Source organism: Carassius auratus, chromosome 28, assembly GCF_003368295.1.
Source record: "Carassius auratus strain Wakin chromosome 28, ASM336829v1, whole genome shotgun sequence".
In the NCBI taxonomy this organism is placed as follows: Eukaryota; Metazoa; Chordata; class Actinopteri; order Cypriniformes; family Cyprinidae; genus Carassius; species Carassius auratus.
Genome location: NC_039270.1, coordinates 12,916,228 through 12,936,643, shown reverse-complemented (window position 1 = coordinate 12,936,643; position 20,416 = coordinate 12,916,228). Strand labels below are relative to the sequence as shown.

Genomic DNA, 20,416 nt, shown 5'->3' with positions numbered 1-20,416 from the left:
GGAGCAACATCGCGGAGGAGGCCTGGAAGGACCAGGCCCCCAACCCAGAGTCATCTTGATCAGCTTCTCCTCGAGGACCCAGAACCAGCGCAGAGAAAGAGGACGACACAGATCCAGAGCTACAGAAAGGAGTTGAAAGACTCACAATGCCCTGCAAGATCTTCGCCTCGACACAGATCAAAGAGAACAGCTGGAGAGAGAAGCCAGAAAAGAACTCAACAAAAAACTCCAGCAAGGCGACGCTCTCCTAAAAAGAGCAGAGACTGAACTAAAAAAAAAAAAAAAAAAAAAAGGACTATAAAACCTGGGCCTGCAAAACACACTTGCAAGCGGCCCAAGCTAAATTCAACAAGCTTACTCTGCAGAGAGACAAGCTCCAAGATGAACTTTACACTGTTCACACAGAACTGAGACAATTTCACAGATTACAGAGTGGCTGGATCGGAGAAACGCACACCACAAAATTTCTCCCGGGCCGCCACTCCAACCCTTTCAGCCAAGAACCCAGAGCTGGAAAAGGGGGTGTAACAAGAACCAGCTTACAAGAACATCTGTCAACAACGGAGGGAAGAGAACCCTTCCAGAGAACGCATGTCACCAAACCCTGCACTGCTCACAGAGAACTTCACAAGCTAGCCAGAAGCATCTCTACATTCATTCCAGATCCTGCAGGAGGACATGATGTTCATGCTTCTTTACAAGCCATTGACTTTCATTTGCAAACTGTCGCTAACGTGACAGATGTGAACACATTGTACCTGTTAAAAATCACGGCCAGCCGTGATGTGCATTGCTTTTTGGATCGTCAACCAGAGACTGTCAAAGCGTACTACCAGCAACTGCTACAGACTTTGATTCTTGAATTCTCTGATCCAAACTCAGATCATGGGCTCCTTATTGCTATGGACCTCAAACAGGGCCGATTTGAAAACCCACAGACTTTCTGTAGTCAGCTACGAAACACCTACTTCGGAGCATGCAACGAACCAGGTATGGAACAGGATTTCAACTTAAAAACTCTGTTCCTCCCAAACCTACATGCCAGTTGGAGTTTTCATCTCAGAGTCCCAGCGTGTCCCCGTAACAGAACTACACAAGAGTTACGGAACTTAGCCCACAAAGCTTGCACCAAGCAAAAGACTATTTGTGAAAAGACTGTGAAAAACCCCAACGTCTCTGTCTCTGAGCACTGCTTGGAGTTAACCCTAGATGGCGCTCTACAACACCACAGTCACAGACATCTTTACAGAGAGTCAATACCGTTCCAAGCCAGCAGAGGGCAACACAGTGCAGCCACGTCTGAGACAGCAGAGATCCTGAGGGTGCTGAAAGTGCTTCTTCACATGAAAACTCACAAGGAAGATGAGCCAAGCACCCAGAACACTGCCCGTCATCTACAGACCACAGAGCTAACTGTCACAGCACAAGGTGACAGCAACACCCAAGCTCCACAGTCAACACCTGCACACCCTGAACGAGACAGCACAGGTCCTCACGCCAGGTACCACAAACACAAGGTACCAGAAAATGCTGTTTCGACTACCTGCCTTCGCAGCGAGCTACACAAGACCACCACCCACCGATCGTCCCACCTGCCCTAATGCCAACATTCCTGGGCAGCCCTGTCAAAAAGGGGGTGGGTCGAAAAGGAGTCAACAGGGAAGACCTGATCGACACAGGATTAAACCTGACGGTGATCTCATCTTACCTTTTCAAAAGACTCCAATTTGAAGCTAAGAGACAAGATCGAACTCTTACACCTCAAACTTATGAACTGAATGTACAGGTGTACAGACAGGATGACATCCAGTTTGAACAGGTTGTTTCCATTCACCTGACATTCGTTCCGATGAGTCTAATACATCCCATGTATGTCCCACCAATGAACACTCATACATTGCTCATCGACAAAGACCTGCTAGAACACTTTGACCCTTTTCTGAACTTCAAACAGCTAAAAGACTTTGCTCAAGTGCGAGAACCTCTTTCTCTCCAGCCACACAGGTTGCTAGAGCCAGACTGTCAGGTCGCAGAGGTCACGGGAACTCCCACAGAGCCAGACGGTCAGGTCACAGAGGTCACGGGAACCCCAGCAGCCAGCCATGAGTACAACGCCCTAACAACAGGCCCAAGTTCAAGCCTCTGTACCTTAGTCAACAAACAGGGTACGGTGGTACCAGCTTACACCAAAGGGGTCGCTGTTCGGCTCAACCTGCAAGGTGGTCAAACCTTACACCACACGCTGGGTTTCTCCCAATCCTCACCTGAATGTGTGGAACTCGGACTCACACTTGCAAACAAGCATGTCAAACACCAACACCTGTTCCAGCAATGTGATAACATCACAAAAACACACAATGTGATCGTGTACTGGAAGAAGGTAAAAGGACACTCAAAGTTACCAAGTCTAGACGAGGACTTTAAAGATCACACTGACACCCTTGCCAAAACTGGCACACTAAACAACATTCTGTGGTCACTCCCAACCCACCCACCCACATTCAAGGTTGAAGTGATTACACACAGCACAAGAACTTTACTAGCTAAACTGCCTACCTCAGAATCGCTTACGCAGGCTCCGTTGTCTACACAGACCAACATAGCGGACATGCGGGCTTCTGAAACCTTGATAATGACTTTGTTTTACCACCTCTCAGACCCCTCCATCCACCCTGGCAACCAGTCTACAGTCACTGACAACCAAAGCCCCAGACCACTGCATGATACACAAACCATGCTGCGTGCACAGAACAATATTGTGGGTTGTGCACCGTCTGACATCACAATGCCAGGGCGTGTAATGCCACGGAGCAAAAGGGGGATACTGCCAATATATTTCCATGACGCAGCATGTGCTGCACCACGCAGCACCAGAGCCACTGACACAACACTGAGGCAAGCGTCATGCCAGCAGCAAGATGTGGCAAAACATGGGCGAGGGCGAGCTAAACCCAGTCGCCGCCCACGAAGCAAAGAGACTGTCCTGTCCAACCAAAGACAGGCCTTGTTTGTTTCTTTCTCCCCTTTCTCTCTCTCTCTCCCTATTATCTGTACCAGGATGCTGCTGTGGTTTGCCGTGCCGTGCTGTCAGCCAAAGAGAGGACAGCTGCCACCGAGAAAACCGCTGAGACTCCTGACTACCGATGACAGGACACACTACCCCAGCACTGTAACCGAATACAGCTGTACAAGGTTCCGATGGAGAGAGGACTCCCTCACTCACACTGAGGCCAATGTCAAACACCTGTTCAGCCAACATGAGAAAGTGACGGTTACACAAATGGAGTTAGGTGGACACCACCACCGCTCCAAACAGTGCCCGGGAGCTTTGCTTAGAGCCGCTGCTGCTGCCGCCAGAATGTTTAACATTGTTATGTCCAGTGTCAATGCAGCGAACCAGACTGTAAACTCCTTGAAACCACTGTTTACTGTCTTCCAGAAGAACTTTACCCAGACTCAGCTGCCTACAGCGGTAACAACAGACATGCTGTGGGAGGTTAGCTCCTCCAAAGACAGCCTAACCACGAGTAAAACCCCACCATACATGATACCCTTAAGCCTTGTGTTAACTGTGCTGTCTTACACCATCACCATGCCAGCTGACCTGCTACGAATGCACCTGGCCAACTCTCTGGATAGCGCCTTCCTACGGCACGCAAACCCCAAACAGAGAGAAGTGAACGTGCTCCTGAACCAACTCATCAGTGAGTCAAACCAAGTCTACAGACCTAAAGACATTGTCAGTGTCAGGATGTGGAAGAGCAACACCCACACCAAAACACACATTCCAAATGTGGTGGCCTACCACGACAGCAACACACAGCTGTACCTGGCCCCAAACATGCACATGTGTACTTTAACCAAAGACATTCATTATCTCTGCCTTAGCAAACCCTTCCTCAGACACAACTCTGAAGGAATCTGCGAGCTGCAACCCTGGGTCAGCGATACGCGCTGCCCTGCCGAAGCCAAGCCTCGTACACAAGTCACAGAAACGCAAGCAGAGATTGTGGGTAACAGATGGCTCGTCAACACTCCTGTGCGCTCAGCTATGCTGACCTACGACCAGCATGACACCGCCACCCGTGCCAACCTGCTGGACCAAGTACTGAAAGGTACCACCCAACACATTGACATTACTCCTGTCGATACAGCCCTCCAAGCACTGTCTCGACAGCCCATTCTGAACCAGTCATCTGCGGTCCTAGCCTGGACTGCTGCCGACACTGCACGGTGCATCTCCACCGTCATTGGTCCCGCCCTGACTCTTGGCGTGACCTTCATCCTATACAGTATACTCAACGAGATGCAAACCTCTACAGCCAAACTCACGACAACTGTGGCTGGAGGTCTCCGATGGAATCCCCGGAAAAGGGACGCAAAGTCAAAGACAATACCGAACCTCACCAAGCTGAATCCTCAGCTTCAGGAACCACCTGTCATCATGACCCACCTGCTGCATGACCATCACGATTCACCTGTCATCTGCCCATCCGGGATGATTGCCGTCCGATGATGTCCACACAGGGACTTCATCTGACGTAAAGGGGGAGATGTAACAGATATGCAGGTCAGCGATTCATGGGTTAAATTCTGTTTTATAAATTCAGACTGTTGGTACTAAATGCCAGCCTGGCTGGACTTAAACTATTTACGATGCCCATGCGAGCTTCAAAGAAGAAACGAAAACCCCCAACCCAAATTCTTCCAACACTGGAGACAAAGGAACTTTTCGTATAAGTTCCTTACTTTCATTTTATTATTAATATGTATTTTAATTATGTTTATGGATTGCATAAAATGGTTAATCCTTGTTATGTGAAGAGTATAAGTTGCAAGCTTATACTTTAGGAAATGTCTTTCCTCACTTTAACTTCCTCAAAGAGAGCCATGCTTCTGCAACCCCCACTTTTGCAGGTCGTAAAGTTTACGACCACACAGGACAGGAGAGAAGCCAAGTCACTGGCTTCTTTTGAACAATGCATTCTATGGAATGTATTCATTAACTTTCTGTTTTCATGTTTTATAAATGTATTACGTATTCCCTTTTGGTACATTTAGATGTTTCCCAACATCTGCAGTGTTATCATGTGTTAAGCAAATCTTTCAGATGTAGAATTACACATATTTAATGTAACTTCATGTTTTGATCACATATACCTATTATGTTTAGTCTTGTTTTAATCGTCATGCTTTGACAGACCCATTTATCTAGAGCAAAGTAATGAAAAATGTATTTAATCTGGAATAATGAACTTGCTTTAATATTCCTGATGAAATCGGACAGGCCCTAAATCATCAGGGGTTTGTCTCAACCGAGACAAAGGAACTTTCCCTCCGCTTCAGATCGCGGACATTCATTGGATGCTCCCTCGAAAATGGGCGTGAACTATTTCAAGCTATAAGAATTGACCAAACAAGGTCCACCCTGCTCTTTTTGCTCTTCTTCCTCTTCCCCGTTCTCGGATACGCTGCTCTCCAACGTTGTTTCCGCGCGGCCATAGGCCGCGCTCCCAGCGCGAACCCCCTCAGCACAGGGGCTGAGAGGAAAAGCCATTTTAATGGCTCCTTTGGAAGCTTTCGTTTCGTTCGTTTTCTTTTCTTTTCTTTACTAAGTTTATTAAACTATTCGCCTCTCCACGCAAGGAAGACGAATTCTGGAACAATGTTTGTTGAACCTTTCAAATACCGCGCGAGGACAGAACAAAGGACCACGTGCTCCACGCTCACGCCAAGCGCAGCGTGCACGCGCGTCACATGGCCTCCGTTTCATGGCACTGTTTCAACGCGCAAAGCTCACAAGCTCGACGCCGATCTCACGCCACACTCACATGGGACACTTCTGCAAGTATCACTTTCTCTATGGAGATTTAAATGCTGGTTTAAAGTGTTGTTATGATCTGATTTGTTGTTGGTTCCACTAAGGTTTACTGACTGATTTTCATACCTGAGCTCATTCTGTGATCTCTCTCGCTTTCTACACTTCTCTCTCTCTCGCTCTCTCTCTCTCTCTCTCTCTCTCTCTCTCTTTTATTTGGATTCCGTTGTCTTGTAAATGTTTATTGTCTGTATTTTCGTACGCATATTTACTCTGTGTGATTTGTAGTTTGATGTATTACTAGTTGAATTATTAAAAACTCATATATAAAATGATTGGCTTTGGACTCCACCCCACTCACATTACGAGTCACTGAAATGTTTTGGTCTTTAGCTACAAGCTCTAAATTTAGAAACTAAATTTATCATAAGGATAGGATAATATTTTCATGGCCAGAGAATACTTTTCCTTGAATTATAAAAAGTGATATCTCTATTGAAAACTGATAGGTCAATCTGGCTTGCTGGACAATCCACTGTTTGATCTGCAGTAATTTACAGTAAGAGATCACAATAATTGATATGAAGAATGTAATATTGACATATTAATGAGTAAATTACAGTGCCCTGTGATTAGTATTGGTATTGGCAATTGAGCTATTTTTCATAATCAATAAAATTAAATGTAACTGTCATCTGAGATATATATTAATCAAATTCTTGATTAATTATTCAAATTCCCTATATATCATTTGAGTTAATTACTATGTAAAACTCAATGTTGTTACACCAGTAGGTTCAGTAGATTCTCAGAAAACAAATGAGACCCAGCATTCATGATATGCACGCTCTTAAGGCTGTGCAATTGGGCAATTAGTTGAATTAGTTGAAAGGGGTGTGTTCAAAAAAATAGCAGTGTGGCATTCAATCACTGAGGTCATCAATTTTGTGAAGAAACAGGTGTGAATCAGGTGGCCCCTATTTAAGGATGAAGCCAACACTTGTTGAACATGCATTTGAAAGCTGAGGAAAATGGGTCGTTCAAGACATTGTTCAGAAGAACAGCGTACTTTGATTAAAAAGTTGATTAGAGAGGGGAAAACCTATAAAGAGGTTTCAAAAAATGATAGGCTGTTCAGCTAAAATGATCTCCAATGCCTTAAAATGGAGAGCAAAACCAGAGAGACGTGGAAGAAAACGGAAGACAACCATCAAAATGGATAGAAGAATAACCAGAATGGCAAAGGCTCAGCCAATGATCACCTCCAGGATGATCAAAGACAGTCTGGAGTTACCTGTAAGTACTGTGACAGTTAGAAGACGTCTGTGTGAAGCTAATCTATTTTCAAGAATCCCCCGCAAAGTCCCTCTGTTAAAAAAAAGGCATGTGCAGAAGAGGTTACAATTTGCCAAAGAACACATCAACTGGCCTAAAGAGAAATGGAGGAACATTTTGTGGACTGATGAGAGTAAAATTGTTCTTTTTGGGTCCAAGGGCCACAGGCAGTTTGTGAGACGACCCCCAAACTCTGAATTCAAGCCACAGTACACAGTGAAGCATGGAGGTGCAAGCATCATGATATGGGCATGTTTCTCCTACTATGGTGTTGGGCCTATTTATCGCATACCAGGGATCATGGATCAGTTTGCATATGTTAAAATACTTGAAGAGGTCATGTTGCCCTATGCTGAAGAGGACATGCCCTTGAAATGGTTGTTTCAACAAGACAATGACCCAAAACACACTAGTAAACGGGCAAAGTCTTGGTTCCAAACCAACAAAATTAATGTTATGGAGTGGCCAGCCCAATCTCCAGACCTTAATCCAATTGAGAACTTGTGGGGTGATATCAAAAATGCTGTTTCTGAAGCAAAACCAAGAAATGTGAATGAATTGTGGAATGTTGTTAAAGAATCATGGAGTGGAATAACAGCTGAGAGGTGCCACAAGTTGGTTGACTCCATGCCACACAGATGTCAAGCAGTTTTAAAAAACTGTGGTCATACAACTAAATATTAGTTTAGTGATTCACAGGATTGCTAAATCCCAGGAAAAAAAAATGTTTGTACAAAATAGTTTTGAGTTTGTACAGTCAAAGGTAGACACTGCTATTTTTTTGAACACACCCCTTTCAACTAATTGCCCAATTGCACAGCCTTAAGAGCGTGCATATCATGAATGCTGGGTCTTGTTTGTTTTCTGACAATCTACTGAACCTACTGGTAACTTGTTTGCCACGTAGCAATAAAAAATATACTAAAAACCTTGATTATTCTGGTTAGTCACATTGTACTGCTATTATTTTGAACAATACTGTATATATATATATATATGTGTGTGTGTGTGTGTGTGCGTTAATTTAATTATATGTATTAGTTTTATATTAATGTTAATTCTTTTTAAAAGTAAGTTTTAAGTGTTATCCAGTTTATTTTCTTCAATGCAAAGACATACAGTCTGAGGAGCAAGTTTCAGTTGTGTTTCTGTGCAGCCAGGTTCATTTCTGTGTTTTACAGGTAAGGTCATCTTTTTCTTCCATTAATTATGCCCAGATATATAAATATATATTTTATGACATAGTGTTTATGATGAAAGGCATTTGTGCACATGATCCTCTCTTAACTCTTTAATAGAAAAATTGCAGGGATTTACTTGAACGGTGTAAACTGAAAAAAAAAATCATCCATTCTGTTCGCAAGTGTGTATTTATTTCGCCTCATACACCCAATTTTGAATATCTACAACTAATTGATGACTGTGCTTTAGATACCCACAGGGGATGGATGGTAAATCATCCATATATTCAGAGCAGGGTTTGGACAGCACTTCAGGATATGACTGGATGAGTGAAATGGAAAAAAGTAAAGGGAAACAAGTAGGAAAAATAAAGATAAGGGAACAAGATGGCAAGGAGAAGGGAACATATTCCAACAAGAAGATAAAAGTTAGAAGTAAAAGCAGTCCAGGTAAGCAGGGATGGAGCCAACTTTAAATAGACAGAGGTGATCACCTTTGTGAAGAGTTGATCTTCACCGTTTTGAACGTCAGTACTGGCACACACATTTAAATACATGTACATACATGCATACCTCATTCCTACCCCGGCTGTTTAGCCAACAGAGAGCGGATGCACACGTAATTGGAATGGCACCTTTACAGTATACATACCCCGGATCAATCACACAGATACTCTGCTGTTAGGGAAAAATAAGTTGATTTTAAATTTCATGGATTCAACACATCTCAAAAAAGTTGGGGCCAGGCCATGTTTACCACTGTGTGGCATCCCCTCTTCTTTTTCTAACAGTCTGCAAACGTCTGGGGACTGAGGAGACAAGTTGCTGAAGTTTAGGAATAGGAATTTTGTCCCATTCTTGTCTAATACAGGCTTCTAGTTGCTCAACTGTCTTAGATCTTTTTTGTCACATCTTCCTCTTTATGATGCTCCAAATGTTTTCTATGGGTGAAAGATCTGGACTGCAGGCTGGCCATTTCAGTACCCAGATCCTTCTTCTACATAACCATGATGTTGTAATTGATAAAGTATGTGGTCTGGCATTGTCATGTTGAAAGGTCTTCCCTGAAAGAAACAACGTCTGGATGGGAGCACATGTTGTTCTAGAACTTGGATACACCTTTCAGAATTGATGGTTCCTTTCTAGATGTGTAAGCTGCCCATGCCACACGCACTCATGCAACCCCATACCATCAGAGATGCAGGCTTCTGAACTGAGCGCTGATAAAACTGGCGTCCCAGTTTTCCAAAAGGAACTTCAAATTTTGATTCGTCTGACCACAGAACAGTTTTCCACTTTTCCACAGTCCACTTTAAATGAGTCTTGGCCCAGAGAAAAAGCCTGTGCTTCTGGATCATGTTTAGATATGGTTTCTTTTTTTGACCTATAGAGTTTTAGCCGGCAATGGCGAATGGCAAGGTGGATTGTGTTCACTGACAATGTTTTCTGGAAGTATTCCAGGGATTTGTACCATGAAGCTGGATTAGCTGGCTGGCCAGGAAAGTTTCAGGTTAGTTTGTCAGATCAGATGTGAGAAAAGTGATACATGTCTGACACAAAGTCACTCCCCCAGTTTATCTTCCTCCAAATTAAAGGTCACTAATGATAAAAAAAAAGAACTCTGGCTTTAATGATAATTATCATTAAAGAGTCATTTTATGATTTATAAAATTAATATGATTCATATTGTTAGTATTATTTATCTATTACACACAAGCAATTTTAGTTTAACTGCTATTATACATTTTTAATTTTAAATAAATAAAAAATATATTTATTTTATTTGTCTTCCTTCATTTTTTATTTGACGTTTAAATTTGTCATATTCTTAATACTAATACTCAATCTCTTAAACTTTAGCAAAACCTTTAACCTTTAGTTTTGAATCTCGCTGGGTCTCTCGCGAGAAGTAAATCAAACTTGCTTTGTGTTGCAAGGCTCATGATTGGCTGTTCGCCAGTGATGTCACACATTCATATGCACGTGCTCCACAAACTAAGATCAGCATCATAGTACCAACAAAGCCGGATTGGAGAGGATTGGTTTTGTCAACTCAAAACTAATCCTGTAACACAAATTTTTTTCTCAGCTACCATCATGGTACAGGCCCCTGAGCCCATGTTGTGATTTCCATTACAGTAGCGTTCCTGTATGTGATGCAGTGCCGTCTAAGGGCCAGAAGATCACAGGCATCCAGTCTGGTTGACCCTTACACACAGAGATTGTTCCACATTCTCTGAATCTTTGGATGATATTATGCACTGTAGATGATGATAACTTCAAACTCTTTGCAATTTTTCTCTGAGAAACTCCTTTCTGATATCCACTATTTTTCGCCCCACCATTGGAAGAATTTGGTGATCCTCTGCCCATCTTGACTTCTGAGAGACACTGCCACTCTGAGAGGCTCTTTTTATACCCAATCGTGTTGCCAATTGACCTAATGAGTTGCAAATTGGTCCTCCAGTTGTTCCTTATATGTACATTTAACTTTTCCGGCCTCTTATTGCTACCTGTCCCAACTTTTTGAAATCCAAAATGAGCCAATATTTGGCATGACATTTAAAAACGTCTCACTTTCAACATCTGATATGTTATCTATATTTTATTGTGAATAAAATATAACTTTATGAGATTTGTAAATTATTCCATTCCTTTTTTACTCACAACTTGTACAGTGTCCGAGCTTCTTAGGAATAAGGCGTGTACTTGACTTTACATGTTTTCAAAGTTATTCAGTGGGGGGGGGGGGGGGGGGCATTATTACACATCTTCTGTACAGAATTTCAGAAAACACAAGTAAAAAAGAAACTAAAAAAAAACTAAAAAAAAACAACAGATACTCCATCTACCTTTCCCCTTGCCTAAAATGATTAAGATGATTACTGCCAAGATGATTAACTTCACAAGGTTTTTGAAATATTTATTTATTTATTTAATATTTTGTTCTCTTGCTCTTCAAAGGACAATGAGTTTAGCCAAATGGGTGCCAGGCTGAAGCAAATGTTTGAGGAAGTGTTGCAGAAAATCTTCAGAATCCAATAACACCTCTTTTACAAGTCTTTCAGAGATTCAATCTGGTACTCATTATAATGTATGTAAGATGCATGACATTTTTAATTTTGTAAAATCTACTGCCAACAAGTTAATGAGCTCTATTTATCATGTTTTTTCTCTTTTTTTATGAATTTTATGATTTCTTTGAAGAGCTTTGGTCACTTTCACATCTTGTGTTTGCTTCTCAATAGAGTAAGAATATTTAGAGATGAACAGTAACTATCTGCCTTTGAAAAGTCATACCAGTGTCTATTACTGAATTTCTGAGTGGTACTAATATTTATGTTTTTTTCTTAGTATTTGAAAATTTCAGACTTTATCTAACCTATTTGTCTTTATGTGTGATTATAAACTCGATCAGATTCTTTTAATTATTTATATTTAGGATATCAATATAAAAACTATTGCAATACTTTCAATAGTTGTATGTACCAATCTTTTAAGCTTTTATTAGTTAACATTTGATAATGTTTTGGAAAAATGCTGGTTTGAAAGCATAGTGTGACTAATTGTTTGTATTTGTAATAATTCAGTCAAACCACAATGACATGCTTTTATTTCAGTTTAAATTTCAGTTTCGTTTCTGTGTCAGAGTGTTTCTGAGTTACTCTCTTGCGTAATAGAGAGGAGGAGTTTTACTAGAGTCTGTTGTTCTGCCATTCTAGTTTCTAGTTCTCTTGTTCCTCAAATACAAGTCATTCAAATTCAGAAAACGGCTTCTAATTTAAACACCTATTAATAATTAATAATATATAAAAGATTTCAATTCTGAATGATGTGGAAGTTGGTGTTTATTTGTGATGTTTTTTAAGTGATCAAGAGGAATAGTTTCTCAGTGACGCAGTCACACCTACTGAAAGGTGTGGTTAGGTGGAGCATGTTCAAGAAAAGGAGATTACGTTGTTTTTGAATGTACGTAATAACCTGTGTGTAGAGAGAGGAAACACACTGAAAGTCATGAACACACCACGGTAAGTACATTAATTCATTAATAAATTCAAGTTTGATGTTACGAATATCTTCTGGTCTGTGGTATCTATTCTTTTCGTTTCTATCTGTCACACAGATTTCAAAACACGGTACAGGAAGCAACTTTCAGTTTTTGTTTCAGCATTAGAGACAGCATTAGATTTCAATCCTATTATAATGTACGGAGTTAATCTATTTCTTATATGACTTGGATTGATATTTATTTTTGCAAACAAAACAACGTGAAGGTTTGCTTCATGCAGCTACTATAAGAATATGATGTCAGTTTTGCAATCACAGCATTTATTTGCAATGTAAAAAGTTAAATTACTGTACAACATACAGTATAGTGATTAAAAAGGGTAAATGTAACATTACTTTAAAATGATGTAATATATCAAAAAAATAATACATTTATATTTTATTAAAATGTAGATCTACTTATAAGAACATTTGTTGTATTATACATTTAAACATTAAAATCAATGTTTTTTTTTACTGTGACTGTCAGTCCATTATTGTATTTTCCCTTATTTTGAAATTATTTCACTTAAATATAAACATTTCCTTTATCGATAAACTACTGTGTATAGACATGTTCATGTTTCATTTCTCACATCATGCTCATCTTTGTAACATTTTTATTCATCATTAAATACGACAGAAAGCAAGTTCACATGATCATGGTTAAAAGTGCAAAGCAATGATCATTTCCTCTATGAAACATATAATCAATCAGTATTGCTTGATTTTCAGAGAGCCACAGGACATGGAAGGAGAGTCGGACATAGACACAACATCGGACTCGGAATCTGAATCAGAATGGAATCCTCAGAGCAGCACAGGATCTGACAGTCTGAATGAGAACGACCGCGCAGAAGCAAAACAAGGACAAAAACGGAAACTGAAAAAAACGTCTTCCCTTTGTACACCCAGGAAGAGTCAAGTCGAAGGTACCAAAGTCCCCAAGTGTGCTTTCCAAAGTAGAGTATAGTTCAGCAATTACATTACAAAACAATTAGATGAATTCTAAAAAGAGTTATTAACACTGCTCTGCATGTAATATTAAAGGTCAATTGATGTACAAAAGGAGGTTTGTTTAAGTTTAAATGACAAAACAATGGATATATTGTTCATTTATATATATATATACAATAGAACTGGTAAATTTGTTAAATTTAATAAGTCTGTGATGTTTGACATTTGTGATATTTGTTTCAGACTCCAGACAGTTGAGACAAAAATTTGGAAACAAATCTGAACTTCCTGTCACATGTGGGGATAAAAACGGCATCCTGCATGTGGAGAAATATAATGACAGTAGGTGCAGAGAATTAAGGATTGCAGTTATGTTTAATATAACATGAAGAGTCACTTGTTGAAGAATTCTTGAAAACATAATTCTGAAGCATCTAGACATGTTCAAAACACTTCCTCTAAAACAAGTCCAAAAGTAACTCCAGTATTATTTTAGATCCATCTTCAGTGGAGTGCATCTTAAGTGAAGACCAGTGGTTCAAGCCCAGCGAATTTGAGAGGTTTGGAGGAAAAGGGAGAAGCAAAAAATGGAAGACCAGCATCTTTTGTGATAATATTCCACTCCAGAAACTCATAGAGGTGCATAAAATGGTTTAAATAATACACAATCAATGGAATTTAATCTAGCATTCAATAATGGCTAAAATGCTCAATGTTTGCATTTAACAGAAACTGATTTTATGATCCAGTTATTAATAAATCAAAATATTTAAGTGTTAATTTAAGTAAAACAATAACATATATCAGTGTTGATAAGATGAGCATATCTTCCATCCATAGGCTGGTCTTTTGTCTCCCCTTAAGAAAAGACGGATTCAGAATAAACAGGTTTGACTCCTTTGTTTTTTTGTTTTTGTTACCAAAAAGTACAAAATTAGCACATAACATATTTATGAAATAAAAAAAAAATGTTTTTAAATCTTTGTCTGTTTCACAGATTGATTCTCCTGACTCCTCACCTGTTGCTGACAGACTCAGAAATAGAAAGGTTAGATCCTGATATGATGACTTTACATAAAATAAACATAAATAAATAAATAACAAATCCAGTCCCAATGTTTAGGGCACAGGATCACAGATAAACAGGGTTGTGAGAGCTTTTTTTCCCATGTTCCCCATCATTGACATGTTTGCATCTCTTAATTTTCAGAGACAGCTGTTTCCCTCCTGCTCCGGTCAGTATAACATTGACCCATTACCAGACAATATTCTGATTAATATCAACAGTTTTCTATTTCTGTATTCTCTATTTCCTGTTTCCTCAGTGTTTGTGTATTTGTTGTAGAATCAAACACCAGTAACCATGATAACAATGACAGTGCTGATAATGATGATAAAGATATCACTGACATGACCATGTTCGAAGTTCAGATTCTACCTGTTACCTGTGGTTCTGGCTCCGGCATCCTACACAAAAATCGCTTTGCCACAGGTATGTGAGTGGCTATATTTTTAAATGAGTAATATTGTGTGTTGATTAGTTATGTTTTACATTTATAGCTACAGTAGCTCCTAAAAATGTTTGAACACATAAAAATACCCAGATGTCATTGAATATACAAAATATCAAACTTCAAACTTCAAATATATATATATATATATATATATATATATATATATATATATATATATATATATATATATATATATATATATATATATATATTTATTTATTTATTTAATTTTTTATTTTTTTGCACAAAAAAATCAACAAAAACACCAATCACCAGAAGTCCCTGAGCAAAAGTGACATACAGAGAAGCTCTGGTGGCATTTAATTGCAAGTCCTACTTGGTTTGATATTTTGTATCTGCAATGGCATTTAGACATTTTAAGTGTGATGTAAGTGCCCAAATAGATTTTGGATTAATTCATAGCTCTAAGAGTTTCTTAAACTATGGTACAGAGCCTGAGTGCTGTTATTCCAGGGCGCTGTGGGAGATGCATAAGAACAGAAGACTTCTGGCTGACACCTGAGGATTTCATCAGACTAAACAAGCCAGATGGAATGTGGAGAAAAGACATTTTATCCAGTGGGATACCTCTGGGGAAACTTATAATGGTTTTTATTTTTATTATTTTTAATTAAATTTTATAAAGATTTCACTTTGACTTTTCAGTTTTACATTCAGGAGTAGAACATTTTATAATAGCCTATATTTAATATTTAAACACATATTTCCACTGATTAGTCAGACAAAGACCAAACCATGCCATCTTCAGTTCAGTTCTGTGCAAAATAATAATAGTCATCTGGTATTATTGTTTTTTGCATTTTAAAGCAGGTCATCATCAGGTCAGCACACAGGCAGGGATTTTGTTACATGTAGGCATAGATTCATCAACCAACGTGTGCCAGAGAAATATTAGTTGTTCATTTTAAAAATATAAATGTACCTCGTAAGATACAGCAGGCCTTTTGTGTTGATTTAATTGTAATATGCATCAGTCATAACTTTTATTTTACACAACATGTTTACTTTTGGAAAAGGGATAAAGCTGTAATGGTATGATTGATATGAAAAGATATTTATTTTGATATTATTTTGTATCACTGTCATAGGACATGTATTATTTTGGTTATTATTCTTCATTATTTCATAGAATCTTCATAGAGAAGTTTATACAAATATCATACAACTGTCCTATTGCATTGAATTTAAATGTATATACGTAGTACATGCTGCGTGTTCCTCAAAGTGGATCTGTTCAGCTTTACTGAGATGAAAATTTTAAGTTGAATTATTATTATTTTTTTATGAATTAAATCATTTGTTAAAAAAAGGAAGACCAAATGCAAAACCAATGATATTCACATTTTAAACTTAAATAATTTGACACTTCATTCTCATACTTTCCAGAAAAGAGTTTTGGAACTGCATATGATAACCTGCGATTGTAGGCTCTGTGAAGAGCTGGATCAGGATCTAGTAAGACACCATCACTTACAATTACAGCCACATCAGAACATCAACATCACAACTAAACATCCTCTGTAAACTCTTGTCCCAGCTGAATGATGATATGTGTTACGTGTGTGATTCTGAGGAAGAGCTTTTGTGCTGTGACGAGTGTCCACGAGCTTTTCATTCACACTGTCACCTACCGGCTGTACATAAGGACTCGCTTGGGTGAGAGAGAAAGAAATCATGCCGGATTAGACGGACTATGTATGTGACTGTGTAACACTGTGTGTTGTGTGTGTACAGAAGCCAGTGGAGCTGCACTTTTTGTGTGATGAAGAAGATGGACGGTTCCAATCAAAAGACCCTACAACACGTTTTGAGCAGTCCAGTCTCTCAGTACACACTGGTGATGTTTACATAAAACTTTTCACAGTGGAATTCAGTGGGTTCTGAAACTACTTTTCTTTTCTTTTATGGACCAAAAAAATATTTAACACTTATTGTCTGTTTGATTGTCTTCTAGCACTGCCAGTACCTGCTGTTGCACCTGCTACACGAGAGCAAGGCCAGTGTAAATCTCATATTTAGGAGCTTCATATCGCTCTTAGTCAATATTTACAGCTCTTATACTGTATGTGGTTTCTATGTACAGTATGTGACATCTGAACTGCTGGTGTTCAGGTTCCAGGATTCAGTGAGAACATTTTTGATCTGGGCAGAATGAAGCTGAAGTTAGAGAAGAATAGTTATCAAACATTACAGGAGTTTGTCACGGATATTGAACTGGTTTGCAACAACTGTTGCACCTCCAGTGAAGTGAGTTTAATTTTAACCTTCTGCAATGTTTAGCAGTGACAAGAGTCTTCACCTTTTGGATTTAAGATAATGTTTTTATCTACTAAGTTCTACATTTGTTTCCCTTCTTTCTCTCTTTCTTCTCTGTAGGGCAGTAACTCGAGTAGAATGACCTCCAAGCTGAAGGAAGTATTCAAGAGGGAGTTTGAAACCATCTTTAAGCTCCTATAACATCATGCTGTGGGATGTTTGTCAATATGTCAGTACTACTGAAGTGTTGCTATGTCCACATATTATAACTTATAATTTATATATACCTTATAATTTATAAGCGATGGCTATTAAGCATATCGAAGAAAGTCACAACTCTGGTATGTTTAAATACATTATTAACAACTAATTGTTCAATTTGGAATTGAACAAGTGTAACATTTTTGTAAATGCAGTTGTTACAACCTGAATTTTTAGCAGTTAATTTGGTTGTATAACAGTTTTCACTCCTGTAATTTACTTAGAACAGGGTTAAGCACTAAAAGGTGAATTGGCGAGCAAATTTAGCTGCAGTGTGTACATGGCCAAAGAAACACAATGCCGAACAGAGCCAGCTATGGACACTAAATGTTCAATAAACATAAATAAATGTTCAAATTATATTTGTTTCTTCTAAGCTGAGATGGAATGAATTTCAACATCAAAAATTACACACTTCACATTTAAGATCTGAATCTAACTACACATTATTGTTATTATATTTTTGTTCACATTTATTGTTCTATTGTTTTTTTATTCTTCTTTTATTTAAACTTAAATAAACTGGTACCTTTGTATAAAAAAATGTGTGCAGTTATTTGAGTATATTGTTTGATTTTACATTAAGAAATTATTAAATAATTAATATTAGTGGGGTTGTTTTTAAAACATTTTTATGTAACTTTTTGTTGTGTTAAAGGGTTTGTTCATTGAAAAATCTAAATTATGTAATTAATAACTTACCCTCATGTTGTTCCAAACCCGTAAGACCTCCGTTTATCTTCAGAACACAGTTTAAGATATTTTAGATTTAGTCAGAGAGCTCTCAGTCCCTCCATTGAAGCTGTGTGTACGGTATACTGTCCATGTCCAGAAAGGTAAGAAAAACATCATCAAAGTAGTCCATGTGACATCAGAGGGTCAGTTAGAATTTTTTGAAGCATCGAAAATACGTTTTGGTCCAAAAATAGCAAAAACTACAACTTTACTCAGCATTGTCTTCTCTTCCGTCTCTGTTGTGAGAGAGAACAAAACAAAGCAGTTTGTGATATCCGGTTCACGAACGAATCATTCGATGTTACCAAATCGAACTGAATCATTTTAAATGGTTCACGTCTCCAATAAACATTAATGCACAATTGACTTAAGCTGTTAACTTTTTTAATGTGGCTGACACTTCCTCTGAGTTCAAACAAACCAATATCCCGGAGTAATGCATGCACTCAAACAGTACACTGACTGAACTGCTGTGAAGAGAGAACTGAAGATGAACACAGAGCCGAGCCAGATAACGAACGGAAATTTCCTAAATATGAGATTTGCATTGGTCTTGCTCTCGTGTAGCAGGTGTAACAATGTCCTTTAAATAAAATTATTATCTTGCATACTCTAATATACTTAAGATATTGAGAGTAAAAGTAAAAGTATGTACAGAATTGTTCTGAGAAAAAAATTATATTAACATTACGGTAGTACTTTATTTTACAGTCCTGTTCCTCATGTACATACTATGTACTTATTATAGTAATTACAATAACTATGTAATAACTAGGTACTAACCCTGAACCTACCCCTAAACCTAACCCTACCCCATGTAGTTACCTTGTGTTACCAGAACTTTCTTAGATTAAATACACTGTAAGTACACTATAAGTACATGTTAGTACACGTTCTGTAAAATAAAGTGCAACCAACATTACTTCTGCACTACCTATGGTGTATGTTAAAGTTTACTTCTAAATATGTTCAAGGTTATTAAATTTAAAGTTGCCTACTAAACAAATTGTTGGGTAGTTTAATCTACAACAATGCATCATATGTTGTAAAAGAGTACTTCATATTTGATAGTATACTTAATGAATGTACTTCCTTACAGTCCACCTCTGATTATTTGGAAAATTAAAAGTAACAGCATTTATTGTCAGAATATTAATAAATCATTGCTAACTATATGAAAGACTGCATCTGAGTGACTCGGACTGGTCAGACAGAGCACTGTTCAGCTGTCACAGCTACCACTGAACATTAAGCTTTACTATGCTCTATTTTTCTTTCTTCAGTTTTATTTTTATGGTTAACTGCCTAAAAAATCCGGGTTGCAAAACTTTCCACATATGATCACCATGGTCAAGAAAATAAATAAACTATATAAGATCGCACCTTTGTAAGTTATCAGTCAGCATTTAAACTGCTATGTGTATGTGTGTATTTTGTAGTTTTTTCTGTAGTCAGCTCTTCTCTCGCACCGCTGGCAGAATTAGGAAATCCTGCAAAGGCGAAGAACCTCATGCACTTCCGAGGCCTGGTCTTCAAAGTGAGCACACTCCACTTTGGGATACAGCTACACAGCATTTTACACAGGCATTTTAGTGCATCAAAAAAAAAAAAAAAAAAAAAAAAAAAAAAAAATATATATATATATATATATATATATATATATATATATATATATATATATATATATATATATATATATATATATATATACTGTTCAGTTCATTGAACTGACCGCGATTCCCATCCACTTGCATTATACTGTATGACTAACAGCCTGCAATGGTTTGAGTTAAATATCTCAGTTTATGTTGTACTGAAGAAACAAAGTCACATAAATCTTGGATGCCCTAGGGTTAAGCAAATAAACATTCAATTTTCATTTTTGGGTGAACTATCCCTTTAAGGTATTACAAGTCTAATATCTGTTGGGCAAAGATGTTTATTAAGTGATGCCAATTTATATTCATGTTAAGTCAAAATAATTATTTGAATAACTGTATTGGAAAGTATTTATACTGTTTTATGTTGAGAGATTTGAGGTGTGGTTAATTTTGATGAATGAGCACATATTTCAAGGTGGGATGTAAGGTAGTGACCAGTAGGGAGAGCTAGAGGAAAGGGAGAGCAATATTTTAGTGTAAGAAGCATATACAGTAGTAGATTAAAGTATGTTCACCCAGTGTGCATCTTCAAATCTGATAAAATAAATATTACTCTGCCCATGTAAATCTCATGCCAAATTAGCAACCCTGCTTGCGATATGAAACAGTCTCAATCTCTGTAAGGTTTAA

At 38.2% G+C, this 20,416-nt stretch overlaps 1 protein-coding gene across 3 annotated transcripts; it reads left to right on the top strand.

Moving 5' to 3' along the window:
• The first annotated feature begins 11,743 nt into the window (after nt 1–11,743).
• Nucleotides 11,744–17,914, top strand: LOC113046832 (nuclear body protein SP140-like protein). Of its 3 annotated transcripts, none has more exons than XM_026207875.1 (15): nt 11,744–12,362; nt 13,117–13,313; nt 13,582–13,680; nt 13,835–13,977; nt 14,179–14,226; nt 14,336–14,386; nt 14,549–14,573; nt 14,684–14,830; nt 15,327–15,460; nt 16,260–16,328; nt 16,411–16,529; nt 16,611–16,710; nt 16,828–16,869; nt 16,986–17,120; nt 17,250–17,914. In XM_026207875.1, exons 1-15 carry the CDS (start codon nt 12,349–12,351, stop codon nt 17,328–17,330), a joined length of 1,404 nt encoding a protein of 467 aa, XP_026063660.1. In that variant the 5' UTR covers nt 11,744–12,348; the 3' UTR covers nt 17,331–17,914. The 3 variants fall into 3 exon arrangements, with proteins under 3 accessions (XP_026063660.1, XP_026063659.1, XP_026063661.1); XM_026207874.1 differs by having other exon boundaries at nt 16,608–16,710; XM_026207876.1 differs by lacking the exons at nt 16,828–16,869; nt 16,986–17,120; nt 17,250–17,914 and having other exon boundaries at nt 16,611–16,809.
• Nucleotides 17,915–20,416: the final 2,502 nt, after the last annotated feature.

What these genes read in the sequence shown, in the direction of transcription:
- LOC113046832 (XM_026207874.1), top strand. An exon ending in TGTGGAGAAATATAATGACA is followed by an intron (nt 13,681 to 13,834) that starts GTAGGTGCAGAG and finishes GTATTATTTTAG; the next exon opens with ATCCATCTTCAGTGGAGTGC. An exon ending in GACGGATTCAGAATAAACAG is followed by an intron (nt 14,227 to 14,335) that starts GTTTGACTCCTT and finishes TCTGTTTCACAG; the next exon opens with ATTGATTCTCCTGACTCCTC.